The following is a 27,948-nucleotide window of genomic DNA, read 5'->3' on the forward strand; positions in this document are numbered from 1 at the left end:
GTTTTTGACCCACCTCCTAGAGAAATGGAAATAAAAACAAAAATAAACAAATGGGACCTAATGAAACTTACAAGCTTTTGCACAGCAAAGGAAACCATAAACAAGACGAAAAGACAACCCTCAGAATGGGAGAAAATATTTGCAAATGAAGCAACTGACAAAGGATTAATCTCCAAAATTTACAAGCAGCTCATGCAGCTCAATATTAAAAAAATAAACAACCCAATCAAAAAATGGGCAGAAGACCTAAATAGACATTTTTCCAAAGAAGATATACAGATTGCCAACAAACACATGAAAGGATGCTCAACATCACTAATCATTAGAGAAATGCAAATCAAAACTACAATGAGGGGGGCTTCCCTGGTGGCGCAGTGGTTGAGAATCTGCCTGCCAATGCAGGGGACACGGGTTCGAGCCCTGGTCTGGGAAGATCCCACATGCCGCGGAGCAACTGGGCCCGTGAGCCATAATTACTGAGCCTGCGCGTCTGGAGCCTGTGCTCTGCAACAAGAGAGGCCACTATAGTGAGAGGCCCGCGCACCGCGATGAAGAGTGGCCCCCACTTTCCACAACTAGAGAAAGCCCTCGCACAGAAACGAAGACCCAACACAGCCATAAGTAAATAAATAAATAAATTTAAAAAAAAAAAAGAAAAACTACAATGAGGTATCACCTCACACCGGTCAGAGTGGCCATCATCAAAACATCTACAAACAATAAATGCTGGAGAGGGTGTGGAGAAAAGGGAACCCTCCTGCACTGTTGGTGGGAATGTAAATTGATACAGCCACTATGGAGAACAGTATGGAGGTTCCTTAAAAAACTAAAAATAGAACTACCATATGACCCAGCAATCCCACTACTGGGCATATACCCTGAGAAAACCATAATTCAAAAAGAGTCATGTACCACAATGTTCACTGCAGCTCTATTTACAATAGCCAGGACATGGAAGTAACCTAAGTGTCCATCGACAGATGAATGGATAAAGAAGACGTGGCACATGTATACAATGGAATAGTACTCAGCCATAAAAAGAAATGAAACTGAGTTATTTGTAGTGAGGTGGATGGAACTAGAGACTGTCATACAGAGTGAAGTAAGTCAGAAAGAGAAAAACAAATACCATATGCTAACACATATATATGGAATCTAAAAAAAAAAAGAGATGGTCCTTAAGAACCTAGGGGCAGGTCAGGAATAAAGATGCAGATGTAGAGAATGGACTCTAGGACACAGGGAGGGGGAAGGGTGAGCTGGGACGATATGAGAGAGTGGCATGGACATATATACACTACCAAATGTAAAATAGACAGCTAGTGGGAAGCAGCCCCATAGCACAGGGAGATCAGCTCGGTGCCTTGTGACCACTTAGAGCGGTGGGATAGGGAGGGTGGGAGGGAGACGCAAGAGGGAGGAGATATGGGGATATATGTATATGTATAGCTGATTCACTCTGTTATAAAGCAGAAACTAACACATCATTGTAAAGCAATTATACTCCAATAAAGATGTTAAAAAAAATAAAAAATAAAGTGAAACAAGCCAGACACAAAGGTTACATATTACATTCCACTTATGTGAAATGTCCAGAATACGCAAGTTTATAGAGACAGAGAGGAGATTAGTGGTTGCCAAGGGGTAGGAGGTTGGGGAGCTGGGGAACTAAAGGGTGTCAGCTAAGGGTGCAGGTTTCTATTGGTTGTAATGAAAATGTTCTACAGTTGATTGTGGTGATGGTTGCACAACTCTGTGAATATACTGAAAACCACTGAACTATATATTTAAATGGATAAATTGTATGGCATGTGAATTATATTTCAATAAAATTGTTTAAAAAAATGAAGCCATTGGATCAAAACCCTAGGGTCCCTTCCAGCTCCATCTAGGGTTCAACAGGGTTCGCTGCTCACCTGAGGTTTGGAAGTCTATCTCAATAGGATTGGAGAGGCTGGTTGCTGCTTCTCGCCACAGGCTGCCCCTAACAGGGGACCAGGCTGTCACCATGCAGCGGTACAGCCCTGCATCCGAGACCTGAGTCTGGTACATTCGATAGCGAAATTCATCTTCCTGTACTTTCTCTAACACAACTCCATCCACCCGCGAGGCATCTGTCCAGTTCTCCAGCTTCACCACAGAATCCTGGTCCAGGGAGATGATGTACTTGGTTTCGTTGGGACTGGAGAGGTCCCCAACAGGCTTCTCAGCCATGATGAGAACCGAGTAGCGTGGCGACTTAATATTTTTGGAAGACACTTTGCAAGTCATCTCAAATGTATTTCCGGCAGCAAAGAAAGGCTTGGGCTGCCTTGCCTTCACCACAAGCACGGAATCTGCAATGAAGTACCAGAAAGACATGATTTCTAACAGGATTAGCTAAATGGATATGCATCTGAAAGCACAATGTCAGGGAAATAGGAATTTATTTGCGAATTGCCGCACAATAGCGTTTAAGAAAATCTGGAAACTCAGAAAAGAAATCACGTGTGTCAGTAAGCAGGCTGAAATCCACCACGCTGGAAGAGGCAGAGCCGTCTGATTCGATTTACTGGGTGTGAGGGAACAGGGGATGGATGGGTGAGAATTCGTTTTTAAGGATTTTCAAGTCCTTGAGAAGTTTCACCCAGAGCGAGGATTGGGGAAGCTGCTGGTGCCCCCAAGGATGTGAGGGAGAACTCGCTTCTAGTGAACTGGGGAAGACAGGGCTCTGGGCAATGCCATTTGCCTCTCCCCTCTGAGGCTCCACTGGGTACAGGGAAAGTACACTTAGCTGAACCAGCCTGCTTGGAAGAGCAAAGCAAGGGAGCAATGGGTTCTCTCTCTGTTTCATCATATGATGGTAACATTATAAAACAGATTATTACTAAAGTGACTGGAGCTTACACTTGTAGATCCAGTCATTTCCACAGAGATGCTATTTTAACATTCTGAACCAGTGTCCAGGGCAACTAACTTAAAGTGTGTGACTCCCTGACTCTCTGTCAAAAAAAATAATCCCTAAGCATATACACATTAGAATTCATCTGTATTATAATAGCTCAGTGTCAGGCACTTGGAAGGTACTTAAATATTTGTTGAACGGATGGATAAATGAATTAAACACAACTCTTTTGTCCTTTAATGAGATAATTCTATAACCCATCTGGTACCAAACAAAATTTTTATGTTGGGGTTATTTTGGGAATAGTTGTTCCACCAAACCTATCAGGAGGACATGTATGTTATGGGGTCCCTCCAGAACCACTGATTCCTTAGGTTCCACTGAGCCATTCACATTCTTTCTTGGGAGTTTAAATTTGTGAGATTAGAAGAGATCACTAAAGGTTAAACAAAAAAAAAGTCCAAGGACTATGTCCTCAGGCACCTAATGTTCGAGGATCAGGAAAATGAACAGAAATCAGCAAAGGAGGCTGAGAAGAAGACTTATGAGGCTGGAGAAAAGCCTAGAGGGTAGGATCCCACAAGCCAAGGAAAAATCAAAGTATTTCCAAGAAGAGGGAATGATCAACTGTGTTAAGTCCTGCTAAGTCAAGTAAGATGACTAACAACTGGACTTTGCAATATGTCAATCACTAGTCATCTTAACACGAGCAGCTGGGGCAAAAGCCAGATTAGAGCAGATTAGAGAACAGGAAGAGAGAAAATAGAGACACTGAGGACAAACAAATCAAATCCTTTGGCTATCAAAGGAAAGGAACAGAAATGAGTGGGCAAGGGGTATGGGGAACAGAGAGATGGAGGGGGAAGCAAGACCAAGATTAGTTTAGCCTTAATTAAAAACAAAAAACCAAAAAAACCCACAACAAGAGATCTAAAACAGGCCAGTGGGAAACAATGGGAGTGATGTAGAAAGACAGGTGTGTTTACAGGATAGGCTGTTTGGAACTGAGAGTATGGAGGGCTCTCAGTCATCAGAAGTGAGATGTCTAATGCAGGGTGTGAGCTTGGGAGTGAATATCCAAATAGGACAGAGGTCATAATGACTAGAAAGGAGGACAGGGGACTGAGAATGAAAGGTTTCTCAACCTTAGATGCACCTGGGAACCACCTTGGGAGCATCTGACAATTCCAATGCCCAGACTGCACGGAACCTCGGGCCAATGGAGACAGAACCTCTTGTGGGACTCAAGCATCAGTATTTTTTTTAAAGCTCCTCAGGTGATTCCAATGTGCAGCCAAAGGTGACCCAGCGCCCATATGGATAGTGAAGCTAGCAAGACAGGAGGAAAACTGGAGAGTGGTTGGGAGACAAAGCTGAGCATCTTCAAAGAATGCATGAGGAGGACCCAGGAGTTGACAGGTGACGGCAATGAGAGGAGGTGGAATGATCTGATGACAGGAGATCTGAAGTTGGATGCTTTTAGGGAGGAGGGAAAAGAGCCTGGAGGCTGCAGTGAGGGACGAGGAGGGCACCTGACTCATCTAGGCCAGGTTACGCTGTGGGAAGAAAACACCACCACTCAGGAAGGCTCCAGGGGAAATGGTGTCCTTGGGGAGAGCGAGGTGGGTCACGTTTACTGTGAGGAAGAGAAAGGACTATTCAGAGATGAGGTCAGGAAGCAGGAGATTTTGCCAAGTTCTAGAGGGCCCTGTTAGGGGTTTGGGGATTTCAGAGGTGTGGCAATGAGGCGACAGAAGCATGGGGTGGGCTGTACGGTGCTTCACATCTGGGGCACGAAGGAGGACCCGGGAGGCCTGGCCTTCCTGCAGTGATGGACAAGACCAGGGATAAAAGACTCGACAAGTCTGACATCCCAAGGCACACGGGGCTCTGAGCATTCGGGAGGAAACACATCAAAGAAACTGTTTCCCTTAAGTTCCTGTCAGCTCTCCCCAGGAACACTCTCTCTGAATGGGTGACTGACCGCTCCAGGGCAGGCACAGTGGCCTGGGGCTGCCCGTTCATTCTGGGGCATCTGAAATGTGCCTGCATCCAGCGGGAACTCATGGACCCGGATACACTCCCAAAGGCGTGTGCAAAGTTTGGCTTCAGATCACCCAGCGGGGCCATAGTGTCGATGGCATACCCCAGGCACCCTATGAGCTCCTACAAGATGATCTCCAACCACCGACCAAGCCCCAGCCCTCTTGTTGGACTTACCCTTCTCAGCGTCATCATCGTAAAGGGGTCCGTGCTGAGAATAAGAGGCACAGTCACTGGAGTGTGAATTTCTTGGATCCCTAGTGTAAATGGAAACCTGCAGAGTGACTGTGCATCTGAAAATGCACAGTGGGATGACTTAAGCCAAAACAAAACAAAAATGTTCATGAACAAGAAGGAAGTGCTTACCTTCTGATGCCCAAAATATGCTGACAGGTTTGGAGAAGACGTCCTTGCGCTTCACCCAGCTGTTGTTACGCTGTTTGGTCCAGGCAGACACAACACAGTAATAATTGCCCCTGTCTTCCTCTGTAGTCCTTTGGATTCGGAAATTGAACGTGTCTGTATGCTCCTTAGAAAAAATGAAGTCTCCGTCCTGGGCCCGCTGCTTGCTCCTCTCTCCGTATTTCAGGGTCCAGTCCCCGTTCATGACCGCAAGGAGCTCGCTGGTCACCACGTCATCGCTGCGCCGGTTCACTCTGTAGTACCAGGACACCGTGAAACGGACGCTCGCCTCGGTGCTCCCCACATTCACTATCCGGCATTCCAGCTTGGTGAGGTCGTCTGAGAACTCAGGGACCTTAGAAGCATTCAGGTACACCTGATAGTCTGGTTCTGAAAGAGAGAGAGGGGCCAGGATAAAAAAAAAAAAAAAATCAAATCAGACAGAGCAATTTACCAAGAATCAGCAAAAGGAACAAGACAAGCACTATGGTTGTCCTGACAATTAAATGCCCATTCTGTTAGCTACAGTGATAGAAACGGAAGTCTTTATGTTGTATGGGAAGGATCCTCGGAGAGTCTGTTATTGCAAAACTTTCACAGCACTGCCCCCACTATCCCCCCTCAAGAAAACCTCCCAAGGCCAGAAGCCAAATGTCCCCAGTCAGGGTCTTGCTCTTTCCAGAGGGTGAGGCCAGCTGTTAGTTTCCCCAGGAAGTTGGAGTCTTCTGAGAAGAATCTCTTAAGAAGTTGGGTGTCCATGCTCTACCAAGACGTTCTCTGGCATGCCAAGCAGTGCCCAGAGACCTCCAAAGCCCCCGCTGGCACAGCACTGGAAAACCCAACCTCAGAGTACATTCTAGCTCTTGAGGCCAGTCAACCCACCGTGTCGCGGGTTCCTGCCATCCTTGGCTTTGCCCCAAAAGGCAAGGCCCTCAGGTCATCATTCCTCCTGTGTACGGCCATCCTCAAACCCCCCAAACGGTATTTTTTTCACTGACACACGTAACTCTCCCATTCAATTCTGCCAACCTTGAAGGCAGCTCACTGTGATCCTGGCTCTAGTAAAGCCCGCTCACTATGACCATCCTGCTTCCTGCCAGGCACAAATTCTGATGAGGGAGGGAGGGAAGCCAGCAAATGCTCTCCTAGTGTCCCCACTGCCACTGTCACAGTCTTGTTATTTTTCACTTGTATAGAACCCCTCCTCCTGTGAGGTTCACTGAATCCATTTCTGCAACTCCACATTTCAAAGCCTCCCAGGAACTGGTATGAGGACCCCCTTCATTGCTTCCTTTCCTCTACCAATACCTCCTCTGCATGTCACATCTAATTATCTGAAGTTCTCCAGTCACTGCAGTCTTGCACCACCGGGTGACCTGTTTGCGGTGGCCTGTTTGCGGTGGCCTCTCCTCTTGACTGCCCTGCAAACTTGCTCTCATTCTTCAATGTCACCTCCTCTGTGCTCCCTTCCTGGACACCCTTTCTCTGTGTTCCCATAAGCTGTGTAGGTACTGTTGTAAAGCAGTTTACTCCTTGCTTGAAGGTCTTGTCCCTAAGGTTCAAACATACAGCCTTGTATACAGTAGTCACTCAATAAATGTTTGCTGCCTCAATGCTGAGACTTCTGGAAAAAGCTACATTTTTCTCCTGTAGTGCTTTGCCTGCTAGGAGACAAATGATTCTACCTAAACAGAACTTTCTATTTGCCAACACTGTATTCACATCACCTCCATCAAACAGTTTAGTTTTATTTAACGTTGCTTTTATTTATGACTCATACAAATTATAAACTGCTGAGGTCAAGGAACTGTTGTTTTGTGATTTATACTTCTAACGAAATGTATAACATCATGACTTCCCCAAGAATGACTCAGTGGCCAGGAAATGTAAAGAACTCAAAATCCGAATTCCCTCAAATGTCATCTTCACAAGCACTTAATTGCAAGTGAGCCTGGACCCTGTGCCATAAAAAGTTGAACCAGTGCAGCTCTGCCCGCTGATGGGAGAATGTCCTCAGTGATGTGGACGCTACAGAGAAATATGCTAGAATGTCATCGGCCACCTCGTTTCACAGGTGGATGTGTTAAAATGCACAGCTGGGGGGTTTCCTGGCCCTGGGCAGCGTGCTCACACACACGCTGCCTCTCCAGTGACTGCTGACTGTGGAACAAACACTGAAATGTATTTACACCATCACACGCATAAGACGAGGTATTCCCAACTTAGCCCACATCCAGGGTTTCAGACCCTTTCCTCATGTGGGACTTTAGCACAGCAACTAGTGTGAGGACAAGGACAACCAAGTTTATTTAATGTGGAAAGGACAGGCTTGAACTGGTTGTGCGCACAGCAAGACTGCCCTCCTCAGTCCTGTCAGGACCAAATGGGAACACCAGATCATCAAGAGTCCTCATGAAGCAGCAGCAGCTTGCTCCATTCTGAGCACAACGCGAAGACCCTTTGCATGTGTCACCACATTAACCTGAACAACAAACCGTGAAGCAGTAAAGAGCAGTGGTGAGGAGCCAGGGGTCTGGAAGCCAGACTTATTTGAATCCTGGCTCTGCCTACACTTGCTGTGTGACCTTGGGCAGATTACTTAACCTCTCTGGTGTCTCATCTGTAAAAATGGGGAGAATAACAGTAACCACCTCATAATGTTATCATGAGGATTAATAGTTAAAATAATATACATGAAAGTGCTTAGACTGGTGCCTGGTCCGTGTATGTATGGCAGGCGGTGTGGGGGGTGTACCGGCAGAGGTGGGTGCGGAGTGAGGTGAATTGGCTTGAGATGCAATGGAGACACCAAGTCAAGATGCTACGGACACAGCTCTGTGCCAGTGTTTGAACCTGGAGTCTAAGAAACAGCTGGGGCCAAAGCAGGGGAACAGACAGACACACATATACACATACACACACACACACACACAGCTAAAACCTCACTCCAAACACGCACAGCTGGCCCCTCCTCCTAACTTTCCAACCGCTGCTCCTGGTACCACACCCCACCGTTCACTCTCCCAGTCCCCCCCTCTTGAAAGGTGTGCCATATCCCACTCTCTTCAGACGGTGCCTAAGTCTCCCAATTCTCCCTCCTCAGTGTCTCTTCCACTTCTCACATTCCAGGCCTCACACACAGTAGGTGCTCTATAAATATCTGTGCATAGAAGTGAAAACCTCACGACCACCATTCCCGTCCTGGCCCTCTGCCACCACCAGCCAAGACTATTGTAATAACCTTCCAACCCGCCTCTAGGCTCACACCACCAGCAGGTCACCTGTTCAAGAAGCCTCCTAGCAGGTGGCTTTTCTCTCACTTACTGAGTGACGAACACACTCTCCAGCCTGGCATTCAAGGCCCTGCAGAGTGTGAGTCTAAAGCCCTCTGTCCAGCCCCACCGCCCACTGCCCTCTTGTACACGCTCGTCTACTCTGTGCCGGTGGCACCTGTTACCACTCCCTCATCGCCTCCGCTGCTTCTTCCCGCTGTTGCCTCTGCCTCAGCACCTGGGACACCTGCTCAGTAAGGCGCTGAGTAAATGACTGAGCCGATTCCCCCATTCTACTCCCTCCTCTCCCCCTAGATGGATCTGTTTAAATCTATGTATCCAAATGTGGAGAAAGGAGAGGACAGGGGTTGCACTGTATACGCATCTAGTTACAGGAATGCCAGCTTGGCAGAAGAGCAAAATCTCTTCATTGACTGGTTGGTCTCCTTGTTCTCTGTTAAAACTAAATCTTAGGCCCGCAAAAGGAGGATCCTAATGCAAAAACAAACAAACACGTGGATTCCTGTGGACTTACAAGGCATAAGTTCCAGTGATTTAAAGGATGTGCAAAGGTCATCTGAACTATCCCCCAGCCTTGGAGGCCGCCTTCTGACTTACGCTCCTAGAAAAGATATGACTCCACTACATCAGAATGGTAGGCGTGTGAGTGGGTTCCTATTTCTTTTACGTTTTGGTGCATGTATGGAAATCTTCCTTTATTGGTGTTTCACAATTTTAAAACTTGTTGGCAGAGATTGGGCCTATTCCTCAAGGTCCATCGTGCACAGACCTCTTCAGGTAGCCTCTCTTACTGAACAGGAAGCCTCCTGTGAACTCATCAGCCTGTCCCACCTCTACTTCTTATTCAGCAAACATTCACAGAGACCCTACCACCCGCCAGGTTCCCTGCTCTCTGAGGACTTCACTTGAACATTGCCTTGAACTTCAGTTACAGGTCTGTCTGCCTCATGGACCTTCTATAGGGCTCTTCTCAGGGTCTGGGACCCCCTACTTGATTCATCTGTGTGTGCTATGTATACAGTGCCTTGTACACAAAAGACATTAACACACTTGCTGAACTGGACTAAATTTAATATTTTGCATAAAAATGCTCATTTTCAGCATAAGCATTACACTACTGATTACTGCTATATTCTGCTTGATCTCATCAAGAAATCATCTAAGAATGTAATAGTGGTTATGTTTAAAAAGTGCTTATCAGTTAAAGATGCATACTAAAGTATTTAATGGCAAAATGACATGATGTCTGCGATGTGTTTTACATTCTTCCAGAAGGAAAAAAAAAAAAGAGGGGGCAGGGGAAAGAAAGAAAGAGAGAGAGTGTATGTGCGTGTGTGCGTCTAGGGGAGGGAAGAGAGATAAAATAAGATTAGCAAAATACTGATAACTGTTGAAGCTGGTGGTTTGTTCTACTTCTGGGTAAATTTCTACTCCAAAAGTTTAACACAAACAAACAACCCACCCACATCGTAAGCCCTTCCACAGAATACCGAGGCCAGTCTAAGGCACGACATCACTAACCTTCCGAGAAACAAGGCTCTCTCCCTAATCTAGCTCCCAGGACGACCTGCTCATTTACACACCACCTCCTGAAGCTGCGGCCTCCCATAGTGCAAGCCCCAGCAAGAAAGACTTTGTGTTTTGATTATGGGTCATTAAACTCCTTTGTTATAACTTTCAAAACAATGAAAATGTTCCGAATCATTGGTTAATTTGTAAAAGCAGATATTTTGTGCCTACCACATGCAGGGACCTGAACCGGGGGATTTCACAGATTACCTCATTTATTCACTCTCACAACAATTCTGTAAGGAAGGTACAAGGATACTAATAACTGGCATTTATGGAGGGCTTCCTGTATGCCAGGGACCCAGGCCATACACTTTCCTTGCATTCTCGTTTAATCTTCAGAACAACCTTATATGATAGATACTATTTTCACGTACTTTTCCTAAACCAAACCAAACCAAACCAAAACCGAAATCAAAGCCCAAAGGAGGTTAAGTTCGAAGACTAAGATCTTGCACAGCGCGGGGCGGGGAGGAGAATCATAGGAGAGGCTTTGGCTCCGTGGCTTGGCTCCCACTAGGGCCGCATTGCACAACCTCATTACACACCCAGTTATTCATGCTTCTCAAAGCCAGCTGCATCCCAGAAGACAAGAGGGATGATAACAGCTGAGGCACTGATCCTGAACTGTGTACAACAGGGCCATGTTCTAATACCCCCCTTTTGAAGCTTAGTTAACTTGGGAGAGCTAATTAGATGAAGAGGCTGCAAGCACGAGTCAGAAGAAACAGGAGGAAGAGGGCCCTTTTTTCTGCCGATGCCAGTTTTATCACCCTGAACTGGGCAGGTACTTTAGATGCAGCTGAGCGAGTTGACTAATTGTCAAAGAGTTGCCACTATCATCATTGGTATACAGCAATTAAATATTCTCTGGGACTTCCCTGGTGGTCCAGAGGTTAGGACTCCGGGCCTCCACTGCCGGGTGCCCGGGTTCGATCCCTGGTTAGGAACTAAGATCCTGCAAGTCTCGCAGCACAGCCAAAAAAACAAAAAGCCCAATTAAATATTCTCTAACATTTAAAAAGAGAAGGCTATAAATAAGGAGCTGTTATTACTCTACCACACTTAGGAGAACCATTATTATGAGGTTGCAGTCAGCATTAGTCATTTCAGAGCAATAGAGATAACATTATTTGAATGGAATACCTATGCCCCACACCCAAAGTGACAATCATGCCGTTTTTTTCTTTCTTCATCCTCACTCACTCCTCCCAGAGAAAGAAGAGAGAATTACCAGATTTGGGGGCAGAGGCAAGAAAGGGGCTAGGTGTGGTCAGCTCAGCCCCTTTTCTTTGGACCCACACATTCCTCGTTCTACATGCCCTAAGACACCCCCGTGGCTTACCTGGTTAAGAACTTGGTGGGGTAGAGCACGTTCTATATTGACTCTCCCCCCAAAAACACCAATAAATCACAACCCCACCACCATGAAAATGTATAGAGCACTTAAGTGCCAGGCACTGCGTGAAGCGCTCTATATGCATTATCCCACGAAGCCAAGAAAACCAAAGCTTAGAAACCATAAGCGATAAGCCCAAGATAACACGCCTAGAAGGTGGTGGAGCAGGACTCCATCGCTCTTCTGCCTTCAGAGATAATCCTGGACGGACAGCTGATCGTAGCTGCCCATAAAATTCTGCGGATCTAAATCTTATCTTCTGTAGGTGGCAAAGAACTCTCAAGTCTCCACCAAGTACTTAGCAGATTAACAGCTCCTTTTAGAGAAAAATAATTACCGTCCTCGCTGGCACACGGCTGGAAGAGGGGACGGTCCTCAAGTGGGGAAGAATGCAAATCAGGTGCCTAAGCCTGAATAGCACAACTCAGCTCTGCCGTGTCCTGCTCATGTATCTGAAGCCCGTGGAACCCTCTCCAATTAACACCACAGAAGTCTGGGACTTCAGGCAGAGAGCTCAACCATGAACTGATTAGTATCCAACTCTTGCCAAGGGCTCATTTAAGACATCTGATAGCAGAGAGAGATGGCTTAACATGCACATTAAGCAGCCATTCCTCCAGATTCTCTATAGTTTTAGCCACATACTAAATTGGATCAACACAAAGCAACATTTGTCCTCCATAGTAACTCAGTTTCTTACAAAAACTCCTTCACACACTTAAGATGTATGCCTTCAGCTTTTATGGGGAGTGGATATAAGAAACATCCATTTAAACAATCACTTAGAGCTTTTGTAAAAGAACAGTTGAAAGCACTGTCCATTATGCTATCGAATGCCCCTTAAATAAAAAAAGCACATGATCGGGCTTCCCTGGTGGCGCAGTGGTTGAGAATCTGCCTGCCAATGCAGGGGACACGGGTTCGAGCCCTGGTCTGGGAAGATCCCACATGCCGCGGAGCAACTAGGCCCGTGAGCCACAACTACTGAGCCTGCGCGTCTGGAGCCTGTGCTCCGCAACAAGAGAGGCCGCGATAGTGAGAGGCCCGCGCACCGCGATTAAGAGTGGCCCCCGCTTGCCGCAACTAGAGAAAGCCCTCGCACAGAAACGAAGACCCAACACAGCCAAAAATAAATAAATAAATAAATTTTAAAAAAGCGCATGATAAATTCAATGCCAAGAAAAAGTTTGTCTCTCTTTTGTTTGTTTTCCATCATCAGAGGAGGACTGTATAATCACATCTCTTTGGCCTCAACTCTCCAAAACTTCAGAGGCAAGTTCAGTGCTCAAATGCAGTAACTAATCCATCCCAACCATCTTGCAATACCTATTCTTTGGTTTTTTTTTTTTTACCCCTTTTGATCTTGATTTTATTTTTGTGCCTCCTGCTTTAAATGGGACTTCGTTTTGCAACCCAACTTAAATCTTTTTCCCTTCAAAAGTAGGGCATCCATCCTAAGTAAAGAGATTTTTTCTTACCCTCTAAAAAATTGTAGTCCTCCCAGCTGCTACAAGTGCTCTTGGACTTGACAGACCCATTCACGTCATTGCCCTGATCGCTCTGGTTAACATGATGGAACGTGAGAAGACCCCAATCAACTTCAACCCCTCATCTACTCAGTGCGCCCAAGCAAATGAGGACAAGAACCACCCAGCTTTTAGGACTCTGTGCTTTAGAGTTTCAGGAGTGAAGCTGATCCCCAAAGCCAAACTGTTTCCATATAGGATGACAATACTTGGGACAGACTCCCCTCAAGATGAAAATACTTGGGACAGACTTGACCTAGGGCCATAATTCTGTCCAAGCCATTCTAAACGTTTCTTTTGAAATAAAAGGAACAAGCGTTAACCGCTGCATAGATTCTATTTTCCAAAGATGATGCAGTAACGTTTCCCATCTCACATGCCCTTTTTGCAATGTGACCTTGCTGGTCTCCCATTAAGAGATGGGGTCTCTTTCTCTACCCCCTTGAACTTGGACAGACTCTGTGATGGCTCTGACCAATAGAAAACAGCGGAGGTGCACTGTGCCAGTCCCAGGGATAGCTTTCAACTAGCCAGGCACTTCTACTTCCTGTGTCTTGGCAGCCAGCTGCCGTGTAAGAAGAATGACTGTCCTGAGAAGACGGCGCCATGAGAAACCCAAGCCACACGGACAGGGCCTGGATGAGACACCACGTGGGGACAGAGAGAGACGCCCTGGAACGTGGTGACAAGTGCACGGGAAAGCCATCTGGAAGGGGATCCCTAGCCCTAGCTGTCCTAGCTGTCACCATGTACATCAGAGATGAACCCCATTGAGTCCTTCCCTAATTCCTGACCCTCAAAATTGTGAGCAAAATGAAAATCAGTGGTTTTCAGGTGGGGATTGGGACAGTACCTCACTCGCACTGTTTGTGGGGATCAAATATTTAATGCATGTAAAGCCCTTGGCCCAGTCCCTGGCACGCAGTAAGTGTTCAATACATGGTAGTTATTATTTTTAATCTGTCAGGTAGCAAAATTGAGCATTTTCTGTAATACCTGCCTAGGGAACTGGCTTTCTCAAGAGCTCTTTTGTGACAACATTCCACAGTCACACAACATAAGATGACCTATCTAAAGAGAGTACTTCCTGCCTTATTGCCACCTCTCAGTTAGCCTCAGCAGGCCCCAATTTACATGTGGCATGGTATCCACATGCATACGCAGACATGTTGTAGATCTAGAGAGAATCACACAGTGTCAAGCCAGGCCTGATCACTGCTGAGCGGAGAATCCAATCAGGAGGTCCTGGAGAAAAAGCCTACTGCTGTACTCAGGCCCAACTCGCCTCCTGACAAATGTCCAGGGAGCTGTAATGGTATGAGTCACAGGCACAGGGAAGGAGGAGAGATTTAAGGGGAAGACAGGAGAAGAATACCACTTACACTCCTGGCAGGTTTGCCCGTGTGCAGTATCTCTGAATATTCTGAGCTGAACGTTATTGCTTTCTTTGCAATTCTTCTTTTCCTATGCACATACTTTAACATACCCATGTGTTGGTGCTGGTTTATCTACCCATCAGGCCAACGTTTACTGAGTGCCCATTACGTGCAAAGAACTGCGAGAGATGTGGGGTCTGGGGCCTTAGATCAGCCAGGGAAAAGCACACTGACAGCTTTCACAACAACTGTGTTGGATCCTCAGAATAATAACCAAACCTTTTCCCACAATTTAGTCTCTTTATTTCTTCCCACTCTCCGGAGAACACAGCCACCAACAAATCCCTTCCAGCTAAAAGAGCCCATTCCCTCCCAGAGCTCCCCTCCTGTTTCCTGACAGTCGCTGCATCTCTCCCCCCGGGGTAGGCTGGGATCAGTGCATGAGGACTTCAAAGAGGCCCTCAAATTGGAGTGCAGGCAGCACTGTCGTAAAAAAAAAAAACGAAAGGGAGAGAGAGAGAGAGAGACCCATTTGAGCTGTGATTCTAAGTCGGTGGGGGAGGGGTGCGGAGCGTCCGCGCTGGGATCTGACAGCACCGCACAATGCACCGAGGATCAGGGCTGTGGGACACATTCAGCTCCAGAGATGAAAACTCTTCTTCTGGTGCTGACAACATCTGTTTTATTTTGAAGGTTGCTAAGGAGAGTTCTAGCTGGGCTAACATTGTTCCAGTTCAGTACTTCATGATGAGTTTCTTGCGCGGGGTTCAGACGGCAGGAATAAAAGCTCGCCAGATGAACCCGCTCCTTTCACTTTGCAGATATCAAAGAATCACTTTGCTCCCAGGGATGACTAACACCCCGCCCGGTCTCGCTCAGAATTGGATGGACCCTCTGCTTACTCTCTTTATTACTCATCTTCTCCCTGCCCCCTCTGTCCCCACTTGCCAACTCCCCATCTTTGCCAAATAACAGCTTATTAGGAAGAAACAGACAGGGAATGTGCCACTAGCCCAGGAGAAGATTGCACTGCAGAGACAAGGAAGAGCTGAGAAATGAGTTGGGGCTCACGGCGGGAGGATGTTTAGCGTTAGACAAAGGAGGAAATGATTTCCGAGCCTTTAAAGATCTGTTTTACCTCCTAACAGAGCAATGCCAAATGCCTTCATGCGGGCTCGGAACAGTCAGGGGACAGTCGAGAGATCAAGCTCCAAACAGGGAAGAGGCTAACCTGTCTCCATCTTTGCAGTAATGGACGTGGGAAGCGAAGCACTCCACACTCCACCCGGCCCCATCCTGCCTAAGTTCACTTGCAATTAATTACAAGATAGTAACAAAATTAGGAAAAGTCAGCCCTGGAGGGCAAGCATTCAGGAAAATAAGAGATGGGGAAGATGAGCATGGTAAAAAAAAGAAAAGGATATGACAATGACCTTCACATATATGACAAGTAACAATAACATGGGTGGCAAGGAGGGCAATAGTTGAGGGCCACTCTGCTCCTCCCTTGGGAATCGGATGTGGGGAGAGAGCCCTCCAGAAGAGCAGGGGAAGCAGGAAGCCCCCTGGATTTAACTGGTATCTGCAAAAAAAAATTCATTTGGGCATTCCAGGGCATTCAGTGAAAAAAACGTGTCCCATTAACTGAAGGAATTCTTTTTCTTCCCTGGGCTTTAGAAAAGCCCCAGCTCCTGCCAGAGAGTACCTAGGAGTCTAGGAAAAGGAAAGGGAGAATGGCAGTGTTCTCCCTCCAACAAAGATCCATTTCAAAGAGCCATTCAGCAGGGCCCCCGACCCTGCAAATCTCGACAACGAAAGGAATATATATCCTCTCAGATGAGGGTACTGAGACAACTGAGGCCACATTATCTAAACACTTCCCTTGCCTGCCAGATTCTATTTCAGCCAGTTTTGCTTTCTCCCCCAGCTTGGGATCTATGCAGGAGAGAGCATGCTTGTCCTGATATCAAGAAGGCCAAAACAATGCAGAACATACAGCTCCCTGACTCCTCTCCGTATCCCAGAGGAGGAATTAAGCCAGAGAGGTGAAGAGCCATCCTCCAAACCACTCACCTAGCCAGGTCACAGCCACAGCAGCTGGAGCCGACATGGCCTCTGCCACCTTATGCCAGCTCCTGTTGTGCCCGGGTGTCCAGAGCGCCACGTGGCAGAAATAGTAGCCAGCATTTTCTTTGCTAACATCTCGAACCAGTAAATGGTAGGAGCGTGCATCCACGTGACTCAAGGCCATGTGAGGAGAGCTGTGCACCAGGGAATCATGGTCCAGCCGAGCCAACACATGGGGGCCGGGCAAGGTGCTGTCAGGCGTCCTGCTGAAGTACCACGTCACCGCGGGTCGGACGTCGTCCACTCGGTCCGTTGTGATGTTGCAGGTCAGGTCCAGCTCCTTTCCTTCAGCCACAGACACATTCCTGGCCACAGCGGCTCGAAGAACTGGAAAATTAAAAACAAGGATATCTAGATAATCTCGATCGTATTTGCTGTTTCCACCCCCTCCCCTTAGATCATCTCATTTTACCTTCTTATTTGCAACATTCAAGTTAGAAGGCTTTGTACAGTTTTAAGTACTTGAGAAATGTACTGAATAAATGAATGAAACACACCATATTTCTTTTTATTTCATTAAAACAATAACAGCAGCAAGCACTTATATATATATGCTTACTATATGCCAGGCACTCTTCTGAGTGCTTTATAAATTTCATCTTCAAAACAACCCTACGAGGTAGTACTATTATCATCTCCATTTTACTGATAAGGCAGTTGAAGCACAGAGAAGTTAAATAACTTGCCCAAGGTGCCACAGCTAATATGTGACAGAGCTAAGATTCAAATCCCGGCTGTCTGCCTTTAGGGACTCTGCTCTTAAGTGTTACACTATTATCACGTACACTATCATTTGAAAACAAGTCTGCTGAACATTACAAAACTAAAATTATACTTTCTCCATATGCATGACAGGCCTTGGGTGACTTTCAGAGAAAAGACAGCTCAGCTCCGGCCGGTACATATTATTAGTTGGGGGCCAGGAGCTGGAGGGTAGGAAGTGAGGGTGAAACCATCTTCTGGGTAAAAGGGGGTGGGGAGGATCCTACACAGTAGGACTGGGAGAGTGAAACCAGACAATATGCCTAACGAGTCAAGTCTTCCAAAGGCAATGCACTTAGAGCATCATTTATTCTGTTCCACACACCCGCCTTCAAGTCAAGGAGAAAGCATATATTCTAAAACCAAACCACAGTGATTTCTGGATTACCCATGCCACTGCCCTCTCTGTGTGGATAATTAAAAGTAGACTATATTTAGACGAAGCACTGAAGGATTTTGTGTCACGGTCTCCAGGCAGATGTGGTTTCAGCATTCCCCTGTCAAAGCTTTTTACATGGAAACATTTTAGTTTATTCAAGGGATTTTTTGCAAAGAACTTGAACATCTGTAATCAGAGTAGAAAAACATTCAACACGTGGTAATGCTCTAGGAACAACTGCTTAGAGGATAAATAGCCGACACCTCCCAGGGGATTCAAGTGGACGCACAGCAGAGTCCTGGTCTTCTAGCAGGAGTCACTCAGCACCAGCTGCGGTCCCGGGTCAGCTCAGCGACAAACGCTGTCACTCAGTTCAGAAAAGACGCAACCCCAAAACCCATGCCCTTTGGAGTAAATGACTTTCATATAAATATTTCCAACGGCTGATGATATTTCAAACAAGTGATTCAGGCCAAGTTCAAGATCTGCCTTGATGAAGACAGAAAATGAGGTGGGCATAGTATTAGAAAAAGGAATTTGAAGTCTAATTTCTCACCTCCACCCACCTTCTTCCAAATTCCTCCTCCTCCTTCACCCTTTAAACGAGCCAAAAATAATATGAGATATCTTTTGAGAGGAGTCAGTATGGAAACTGCTGCCCTGAGCCTGTGCTGCGGTCCGAACCACCCCACGTACAAACCGTGGTCAGAGATCCCAGAATACTGCCATTGTCCCTCTATGCCAGCCACCACTACTGGGGGTAAAAGAAGGCTCAGGAAGGAGCCAGCGGAGGAAAGAAGTGGGCAATATGCAGCTGTGGACAGTATGCATGGAGAAAACAGATTCTTGCGTTTAGAAATACTGGCAGAAACATCTCTTTAACAGTATAGTTCACTTTCTAATTTTTTTTCCCTGCAAGTGGCTAAATATCTTGTCACATCACTAAGCATAGTTGTCACATGTTCTATGGGATTGGAGGGTTCACTGCTGGGACAGGATGAAGCATGGTGAAGGGAAAAAAAGAATCAGTTCTAAGGACTCGTAATGCAAGAGGGGACCTCAGACTAAGCCTGTGGTGATGCAGGCTTTCTACTACTGGATATAACTGAACCTATAAATTAGACACCAACATCTGCATCAACCAGACCACTCCTAATATAGGGGGGTTTACTGCCACCTACATTACACAGCCCCACCATTTAAGTAGCTTTGTGCCATTTATCATTACAATGCAATAAGAATACTTAAGAAGCTAGCTATGGACAATGTTTGTAGCAGCACTATTTACAATAGCCAAGATATGGAAGCAACCTAAGTGTCCATCAACAGATGAATGACTAAAGAAGATGTGGTGTACATATACAATGGATTATTACTCAGCTGCAAAAAAGAATGAAATTTAGCCATTTGCAACAAAACCTGTAGGGTATTATCCTTAGTGAAGTAAGTCAGACAGAAAAAGACAAATAGTGCATGTTTTCACTTATATGTGGAATCTAAAAAATAAAACAAACGAATCAATATAACAGAACAAAAACAGACTCACAGATACAGAGAACAAATTAGTGGTTACCAGTGGGGAGAGGGGGAGGGGGTGGGGCAAGATAGAGGAAGGCGATCAAGAGGTACAACTACTAAGTATAAAATAAATAAGATACAGGATGTAATACACAGCACAGGAAATATAGCCAATGTTTTATAACTTTAATGGAATAAAATCTATAAAACTATTGAATCACTATGTTGTACACTTGAAACTAACATAATATTGTAAATCAACTACACTTTAATTTAAAAAAAAAAAAAGCTAGCTATGGAGAATGCAGGTGTTGAAAATGAGAGAAAGACCATCACTCTAGTGTGGTGGTTCTTAACCTGGAGTCCACAAAGAGAATTTAAGGAATCTGTGACATGGATGGGAAAAACAAATTGTCTTTGTTTTACTAATCTCTACGTGAAATATAGCGGCTCCTCTCATTATGAAACTAAGCAACAAACCAGTGTAGTATTATCTGTCCCTGGGACCTTGTTCCCAATAGAAATCACAGATATTTTCACATCACCTTACAATTGTTGCAGATATCTTAAAATATCATTTATATTCATCACTTATCAGAAATTACAGTAGTTGTTAGGCCTGCCACTATATCTTATTATTTAATGCAATAATAAAACACTATATTATTATATAAGAAATTTGTCTTAAAAATATTTTGATTACTATTCAATGTAATTGTTTTCCTTTGTCATCCTCCAAATGTATTTTATGAATTAAAACACATTAGCTCTGAGAAAGGGTTTGTGAGCTTCAAAGGACTGTCAAAGACGCCCATGACACAAAAAGCTACGAACCCTCAGGCTCAGGTGAGAGCCAGATGCTACTGCCTGCCTAATAGACTCAGGGTGTTCAAGTCTTATAACTATACTCTGGGTTTAGTGGCTTGTTTAAAATAAAAAAAAAAATACCTTTACAACTGAAATTCTTGTATGAAAAGATAATTCGCTGCCAAGCTGAAATTCTTTACCCTCCTGCCCCATTAAAACGGTTGTCTGATGCAAGCTGAATATCCCTGGTTTCTCAGGTCAGATTCCTGGCAGATCACTTCCGAAAAGGCAGGTGACCTGAATCCATCTGGAAAGTGATTTCTGCAGCCAGGAGAACCAAGACTGAGCGTGACCTGCAGCCCCTCTTGTCGGCAAGAGCACCTCCAACCTCACTGACGACCACGGTCACTCAGTGGCCAGTCAGGGCTGCTTTTACCAAATCCAGCTCCTGTGCTGTGGTGTAAACGCAGGCTAGAGTGCCCAGGACAATGCAGCTTGCAGAGGAAAAACACTCCCCGTGTGTATCGTTTCCTGCTTTCCTTCCAATCTGAGCAACAGAGCGACCACACACTCTTGTTTATAGTCAGGAAATGAGTCCAGCCAAGGTCTTCCCAGTTTACAAAACAGGAGGCAGCAGCAACAGCAGCAGAGTACTCTGGGATCTGGAGATGTCAGCCTCCCAGCAAACCAAGTCTATCCAACCATCCACAGCAGTGACATCACCCTGAGATGGGCTCTTTACACTTTCTCTCTGCCAAGCCAGAAGCTCCATGAGGCCTGGGAACGATCCTTGAGCATCTCTGACCCCAGAGCCCAGGACAGAACTGAGCACACAGTAGGTTCTCTACTGATGCCTGTTGGAAACTGAGTCAAAAATGGCCCGTTTTTCTTTCCTATTTGTTTTTCTTTTATTTTTATGGGTTTTCAAAAATGTATTTTGCATTTCCTTAATTACTTCTCTAGCAGGAGTAAGAAGGGTTTTGTTTGTTGTTTTTGAAAAGGCTGGTTCACAGATGACAACAACTTCTTGCATATAGACCCCCGGGCTGAATGCTTCTGGGGTATGTGGCATAGAGGACATAAGAAGAGGCCCAGCCCTAGGTAATCCCTCATCTACAAGGGGATGTCACATCTGAGGGGACCTGAAAGGCAGGCCTAGAGGACCCAAGTCAGATGAGAGGTTTGGGGATGAGCCAGACACGTCCCCAACAGCTGTGGGGAAGCGCAGATGCAGAGATTTAGGAAACACCAAACAAAATGAAGCCAAGGGAGCGGGCTGGGGGGCAGCTCCACCCCAAAGCCCCTCTGACCACCAGGCCAGACCTCTCCTGGCACTTAAAAGGACTTAATCTTTCAGTCACAAAATTCTCGTAGTATCTTACGTAACCTGCAGCTTCCCAGGGGTCTCGGCATTTGGCACGAAACAAATGCATCCTCCCCAAACCATTAACACCACCCTACTCCCTCACCCGTCAACGCGAGGCCTCCCAGGAGGAGCAGAAATCTTGTCAGAGAAGAAAAAGGCTCCCGGCCAAGTTCTTTACACCACATTGCCCTGAATAATACGTAGTCTAAAACATACAATTTCCAGAAGCTCACCTGTTGGCTGGATCACCACGGTGGCCACATCCACGGCTTTTTCTTGAATTTCTTGCCAGTTACCCTGCTCTCCGATCCACTCGCTGACGATGCACCGGTAGGAGCCCTGGTCGGAGGCCAGGGCCCGGGACACGGAGAGGCGGTACCCGTCGCTCCCCACGGTGTCCAGGCGCACGTCCCCGCTGCGGTAGCGCTGCTCGTAGCCGGGGCCGGGCCGCAACCTGCCCTCGTGGGTCAGGGAGAGGATGCTCCGGTGGGCGGGGCCGCGCCACACCTCCCAAAGCAGCGCCAGGTGCGTGTGCAGCGGCGACGCGGTGGAGGCCGAGCAGCGCAGCTCGAAGGGCTCGCCCTCGCGCAGGCTGGGGCCCGGGGAGGGCTGCGGGCCGGCGGCCACGCGCAGAGCATCCGGCACCACTGCAGGGAGAAAGCGGAGCCGTCAGCGCACCGCCACCCCAGCCACTGCGCGAGTGCCCAGCACCGTCCGGGGCTTGCGGCACAATTTCCTGCTCCCCTCCCCTGTTCTAAAGCCCAGATGGGCACGGCTGCCCACTGCGCTTCATCTATGATCTCAACTTTCTGACTTGAAGAAAGAGGAGACATTAATAAGACCCCTGGCTAGACATGGGTGGTGCAAACTCCCTTTTGGGAGCTGTGCCTTGGAGTTCTGCTTCTGCCACCCTTAGGCAAGTCACTTTACCCCTCCGTGCCTCGTTTTCCTCAACTCTAAAAAGCGATGACAACGAGACCTATCTCCGGAAGTTGACTGAGAATTAAACCAGTTATAAGGGAAGGTGCCCAGGAGAGTGCTTGGTACTCAGCAATCACAATCAAATAACCAGCCACTACTGTCCAACACTCTGTTAGGACACAGGCTGGAGTAGAGAACCTGGGGGATCTTCTAGGAGTGAAGGCAGTGTAATCCGCAAAGCACAAAAGCACAGGAGAGCTTCCTGTGCCTTGAGGCCTGGGGAATGTCTAAGAATGACTAGGGTGAGCAGAGGGTATCTGCAGGGTAGGAACCCATCAAGGAAAACTGACGCCTCAGCTATTTAACTATTAGGACCCACTGGGGAAAAGCTGGGCTCTTCCGTAGTCTAGAAAAAGGGGGCCGGAGGTCAGGGAAGTGTTGGTGACTGCTCTTGAGGAAGGGAAGCCACACGTGATGTAACCAGCGAGGAGGCCCCTACCAAAGGGCAGGGACAACCTCTCAGGCTTGCCTATGGGCTGGATGAGAGAATCCCCAAACACCACTGTCCATCATCTCCTTGGGTGTTCCTGCCATCCCACACTCAGAAACGAATTCAGTGTCCTTGAGAAGGGACTACTCTAAACAGGAAAAAAAAAACTGCTACATGTTTAGAAGGACACATCACAAAGACCTATCTCTATTGCAAATGAACGTAATGACCTTCTACTATACACATCAGTCTGTGAGTCCAGCTAACATGACTCAGTTCCCAAGACCAGTTATCCCTGAGGCCACGGATATATAGTTTGAAGACCCATGAAGCTGAAGGCCAGAGAGACCCTAGACCATGCATGGCGGCCACGAGAGGCTCCACTTGGGCAACCAGCCAGTCTCTTTCATGGCCAGCCATCTGCTTTCCTGGCCCCAGGAAAGTCTCTCCTTACTCCTGCCTTTCAAAGACTGGAGAACAAACAGAAAGATACTGGGTGGTTGGTGGAGGGGGGGGGGGTAGGTTCCCCCTGCTGCCTCCAACTCCTCAAGATGAGAATTACACATGGAGACGAGGGTGCACCTGACCTAGTGGAGGTGTAGCGTGTGTGTGATGACTACAAAAGCAATGCATTATTTAACTCCAACGCAAGAATGTCTTATGGGACTTTTTTCTCAAAAACATATTTGGATTTTGTAGAGGAATGAGAAGAGGTAATGGAAGAGGTAGATTGGACATTTTAATACCTGCATAATGGACATGGCTGTTTTATCCCCTCATGAGCCTAATGGGGGAACAGTACCTGGACAATATGGTAGCAGTCCATAAATCATTACAGAAGGAATGAATGCCTGAATCAACCCCTTCTTTTTATATCATCATGTACATCTTCTGCTTTCCTGATCATTAATTACACTACTACTCTGGTATAATTCTTTTTGGAACAAGGCAGGATACAAATAAATGCATACTGAAGTAATAATAATAACCACACTAATAATGTTTCTATTTTGCTAGCCCCAAATTAAAATTGTTTGTTCTTGCTCATTTACTAATTAGCTGTGTGATTTTAGGCAAGCAATTAACCTATGCTCTTCCATTTCCTCATGTGTGAATTAGGGAAATACCCTGCCCTCTCTTCCTCATTGGGTTGAGAATTGAATGTGTGAGTTAATCAAACAGAATTTGGAAAATGAAAAAACAAACAAACCCAAACATTCCAGATACATAAGGTGTGATTACTTGCACAGCCAGGCCAATAAGGTTGCAGTGACCACATCATTCTTTCCCCACATATGACCCCTACAACTTCTAGAACAAACAGGTACTTAAATCATGAAGGGCACAAAGAAAGACGTGAGCTTTGAAGTACCTGTTAGTCCCATAAACCTGAACATCAGTGGCATTATGACCATCACCTTCTCATCCCTAACCTGACTGAGTGCTTACTATGGCATTGCTCTGAGGCTTTACACGTCCTAACTCCCCTTGACCTTTACGGAAGGCACTGTTTTCCAGAGGAGGAAGCTGAGGCATGGGACATGCCCACGGCCACAGAGCTGACAGGTGGGAGGGCCAGCCATGGGACTTACTGAGTGCAGGCAACCTGGCTCACAGCTGGAGTCGCCATCACACACCACTCTGCCTCAACTCACCAGCCACGGGAGGGCTCACAATCATAATGGAGTGAAGAGGAAGGGCCCTCAGAGGCCACCTGGCCCATCCTCTGCCTTTAATCAGGTAAGACATTATTCCTCCATTGGACAGAGGAGCGAACAGAGACCCAGAGGACTTCAGTTTCCCGGCACAGCCCCGCACAGCTGAGTGGCAGAGGAAAGTCCGGTCCCCCAGCGCAGCAACCCCCCGTGAGGATGTACCTTTAACTTGCACTGTAGCCTCATAGTTGCCCTGGACGGTGGCATCCGTGCTGGGGGTGGAACACTTGTAGTGGCCTTGGTCTGAGGGCTGGACGTTCTTTATGTGCAGCTCCACGGCGTCGTTGGCCGTCCGCCGCAGCACGATGTCACCCCTCTGCAGGCGCTCACGGTACAGCTGGGCGGGGAAGCCCACCTCCCAAGTGCTGGCGAGCTCCACGAAGCTGCTGCCCGAGGCCAAGAAGCTCCAGTCAAAGTTCTGCTCGCTGGGGCCGTCGTAGTCGCTGACGTTGCAGGGGATGACCAGCTCAGTGCCCACCACCCGCACCAGACTCCCCGCGGGGACCCTCACCACACGCCCTCGACAAAGAGCTGCAACAACAAGAGGTGAAAGGCAGGGCTTGAATCCAATAAGGTCTTCCCAGTATAAATGTGGTAAAACTGTGGGCGCTCCGGCTCCCAGGCACATGGTGGAAACGTGACATCGACCAGCTGGGGAAATGTGACATTGACCAGCGTGCTGCCAGTGTCTGTGCAGAAGAAGGCTGAGCCCACCCCAAGGACCCCAAGCCAGGAATACCCCCGTGCGGTGAGTACCTCTCATGCAACAGTCTCCTAGGATTGCCAGGGAGGAAGAGAAGCACTAAAAGTAGGCTAACCATGAACTTGAATAGCTTTCTCCCTCCTGTTACTATTTAACCTACTGTGATCACTCAACATGAGGTAGAAATACTTTAGGTTTTGTGTGAAAGAAAAGGACACAGCTAATCAAGTATTTACATTTCTGCCCACCCTATATCAACATTCTTCCCTAGAGACCATTCCTTGGGGGCTCCTGAGACCTGATTTACAATGATGGCTGCCAATTTTTTAAATCCTAGAGCAGCCTGCTGATAAAATGATTTAACTCTGGTTATCTGGCATCGCCTATAAATTAATTTTAAAATATGACGACTCTACCAAGTATTAATTTTCTATTTTCTGGCTCATTTCCTTCTCTCTACTCTTCACCCTGATCTAAATTCAGAATGAGGATAGGGAAGCACAAAGGGAGACAGTGCCTGCTCTGGCTGGTTGCTGGGCGTTGGTAGGAATGCAGCGGCTTACTGGGGATGACAGGCCTGGTGGACAAAGCCAAGAGTTCACTGGCATTCCCTGCCCCAAGAGCACAGACCTCACAGGCCTCTGGGAGGGCCCTTAGGGACCGTCACCTGTGTGTCCTTTAAGATCGCTTCTTTGCAATGAACTTCAGCACATTTTTTTGCAGTGCGTTTATTACCTGTGTTAGCATTTCAATTCAGACCAGATGAACTTGCATGGCTCTTTCCTGATGTTGTATGAATAGGTATAGCATTAAGATATACAGGAGAAAGCATGGGCTCTGAAATCAAGGAGACAAGTTGAAACTGAGAGACCTCTCTTAGCCTTGGCTTCCTCCACTATAAAACGAGGAAAGAAGGATTCACCGAGTTGATGAAATAAAATGGCTAGCTGAGACTCTGCCACGTAGTAAGAGCTCAATAAAATGGAACTTCTATTATTTATTTCCAGTTCTGTGTTTCTGTCATTTGTTATGGGTCGCATTGTGTCTCCCTACCACCCCCCACCCCCACATTCATATGTTGAAGTCCTAGCCCCCCAGCACCTCAGAATGTGATCTTCTTTTGGAATAGGGTTGTTGCAGATGTAATTAGCTAAACCGTAATGAGGTCATACTGGAGCAGGGTGGGCCCCTAATCCAACGACCAGTGTCCTTAAAAGGGGGGAAATTTGGACAGAGACAAGCACTCAGGGAGAGTGCCATGTGAAGATCAAGGCAGAGATTGGGATGATATGTCTATGATTCAAGGAATGCCCTGCGCGCCCGGTCCCAGGAATGCACGCTGGGGCTGAAACCAGGTCAGAGTCTTCCTTGCTCATGTTTGCTGAAGTTGCTCAGGAAGGCACTTTCACCTCCTTGGGAATCAGGGTACTACAGAGCTGCTTTGCCCTGAAGCTGCATGTGGGCAGCCCTGCTGACCAGGTGAGGAAGCCATCTACAGCAGAAGAGACCCAGGTCAACACTGGGGCCAAAGAGGCGCAGAGAATGTGCGCTCGTGACTAGATGGCATCATCTGAGCCACTAGATCTGCCACACCTTCTAAATCATTCCACATGCACACACACATACACACAAACATACACATGTGCACACATGCGCACACACACACACACACACACACACACACACGCACACGTCTTCCCCTGGACATTTCAATTCCTTGCAATTCCACTCACACCCACTTATATTCCTTAGGCTAATTTCTGTCACTGGAAACTCAGGGCACTGAAATAATACCCAGCAAGCAGTGAGGTCATCGTCACCACATTTCACAAAGGAAACAGGCCATCTTTTTTACATTTAATTTCAGAGATGACTGGATAATTCTGACTCTCCCAGAGAGACCCTTCAGAAGGAAGCTTCAGGACTTCCCTGGTGGTGCAGTGGATAAGACTCTGCGCTCCCAATGCAGGGGGCCAGGGTTCGATCCCTGGCCAGGGAACTAGATCCCACATGCATGCTGCAACTAAGAGTTCACATGACGCAACTAAGGAGCCCACCTGCCGCAAAGAAGGAGCCTGCGAGCTACAACTAAGGAGCCCTCCTGCTGCAACTAAGACCTGGTGCAACCTAATAAATAAATAAATAAATAAATATTTAAAAAAAAAAAAAAAAAAAAGAAGAAGGAAGCTTCATGGTGGAGACCCGTAAGAGGGAACACAGCCTAACGCTTATTCTCCTTGAGCCCAGTTTCCATCTGTGAAATGCAGACACAACCCTTAGGGCTGTGTAAGGATTAATTGAGCCACAGAGCACTCACAACAGTGCCCTGCACGCAGTAAGGGTCTGCGGTTACCTGCTTTGCAGGCCGCCTCTAGAATAAACCTGATCACAACCATTCCCTTTGCTTCCTTGACAGGTTTACAAAGGAATTCCCTAACATGTAAACCTTTGCAATTTCTAGCCCTTGTCAAGAAGTTCACCAGGGTTAACAACCAGCTCAACGGGGCTCTTCGGCACGAGGCTACATTCCTTGTAAGGTGTCTGTCTTTATTCTTAGTGAGTGGAGCTCAGCAAACTGAGCCAGCTGCTTGTCTCAGCTCTCCAGTCCTGCTTCCACAGAGTCACCCAAATCATCTTTTTAACGCACAAATCATATGTCACTTCACTG

General features: G+C 46.9%; 1 protein-coding gene and 1 long non-coding RNA gene across 3 annotated transcripts in view; both read right to left on the minus strand.

Moving 5' to 3' along the window:
* PTGFRN (prostaglandin F2 receptor inhibitor) overlaps positions 1–27,948 on the minus strand; it is a 75,732-nt gene that overhangs the window by 20,624 nt on the left and 27,160 nt on the right. Inside the window, exons 2-6 of one of the 2 annotated variants that reach the window (XM_082369110.1) lie at positions 24,740–25,108; positions 21,685–22,098; positions 16,566–16,946; positions 5,294–5,719; positions 1,917–2,336 (exon numbers count right to left, since the gene is read on the minus strand). In XM_082369110.1, the coding sequence (XP_082225236.1) occupies positions 1,917–2,336; positions 5,294–5,719; positions 16,566–16,946; positions 21,685–22,098; positions 24,740–25,108 (2,010 nt within the window). The remainder of the gene's footprint in view (positions 1–1,916; positions 2,337–5,293; positions 5,720–16,565; positions 16,947–21,684; positions 22,099–24,739; positions 25,109–27,948) is intronic. The other variant, XM_082369111.1, reaches the window with a different exon arrangement.
* On the minus strand, positions 3,289–5,286 carry LOC309617623. Its single transcript, XR_014238091.1, has 2 exons — positions 5,105–5,286; positions 3,289–4,520 (listed from the first exon to the last, which is right to left on the minus strand). It is a non-coding gene; the product is annotated as an uncharacterized lncRNA (long non-coding RNA).

The sequence above is a fragment of the Balaenoptera borealis genome, assembly GCF_965194805.1.
Source record: "Balaenoptera borealis genome assembly, chromosome: 1".
Classification (NCBI taxonomy): Eukaryota; Metazoa; Chordata; class Mammalia; order Artiodactyla; family Balaenopteridae; genus Balaenoptera; species Balaenoptera borealis.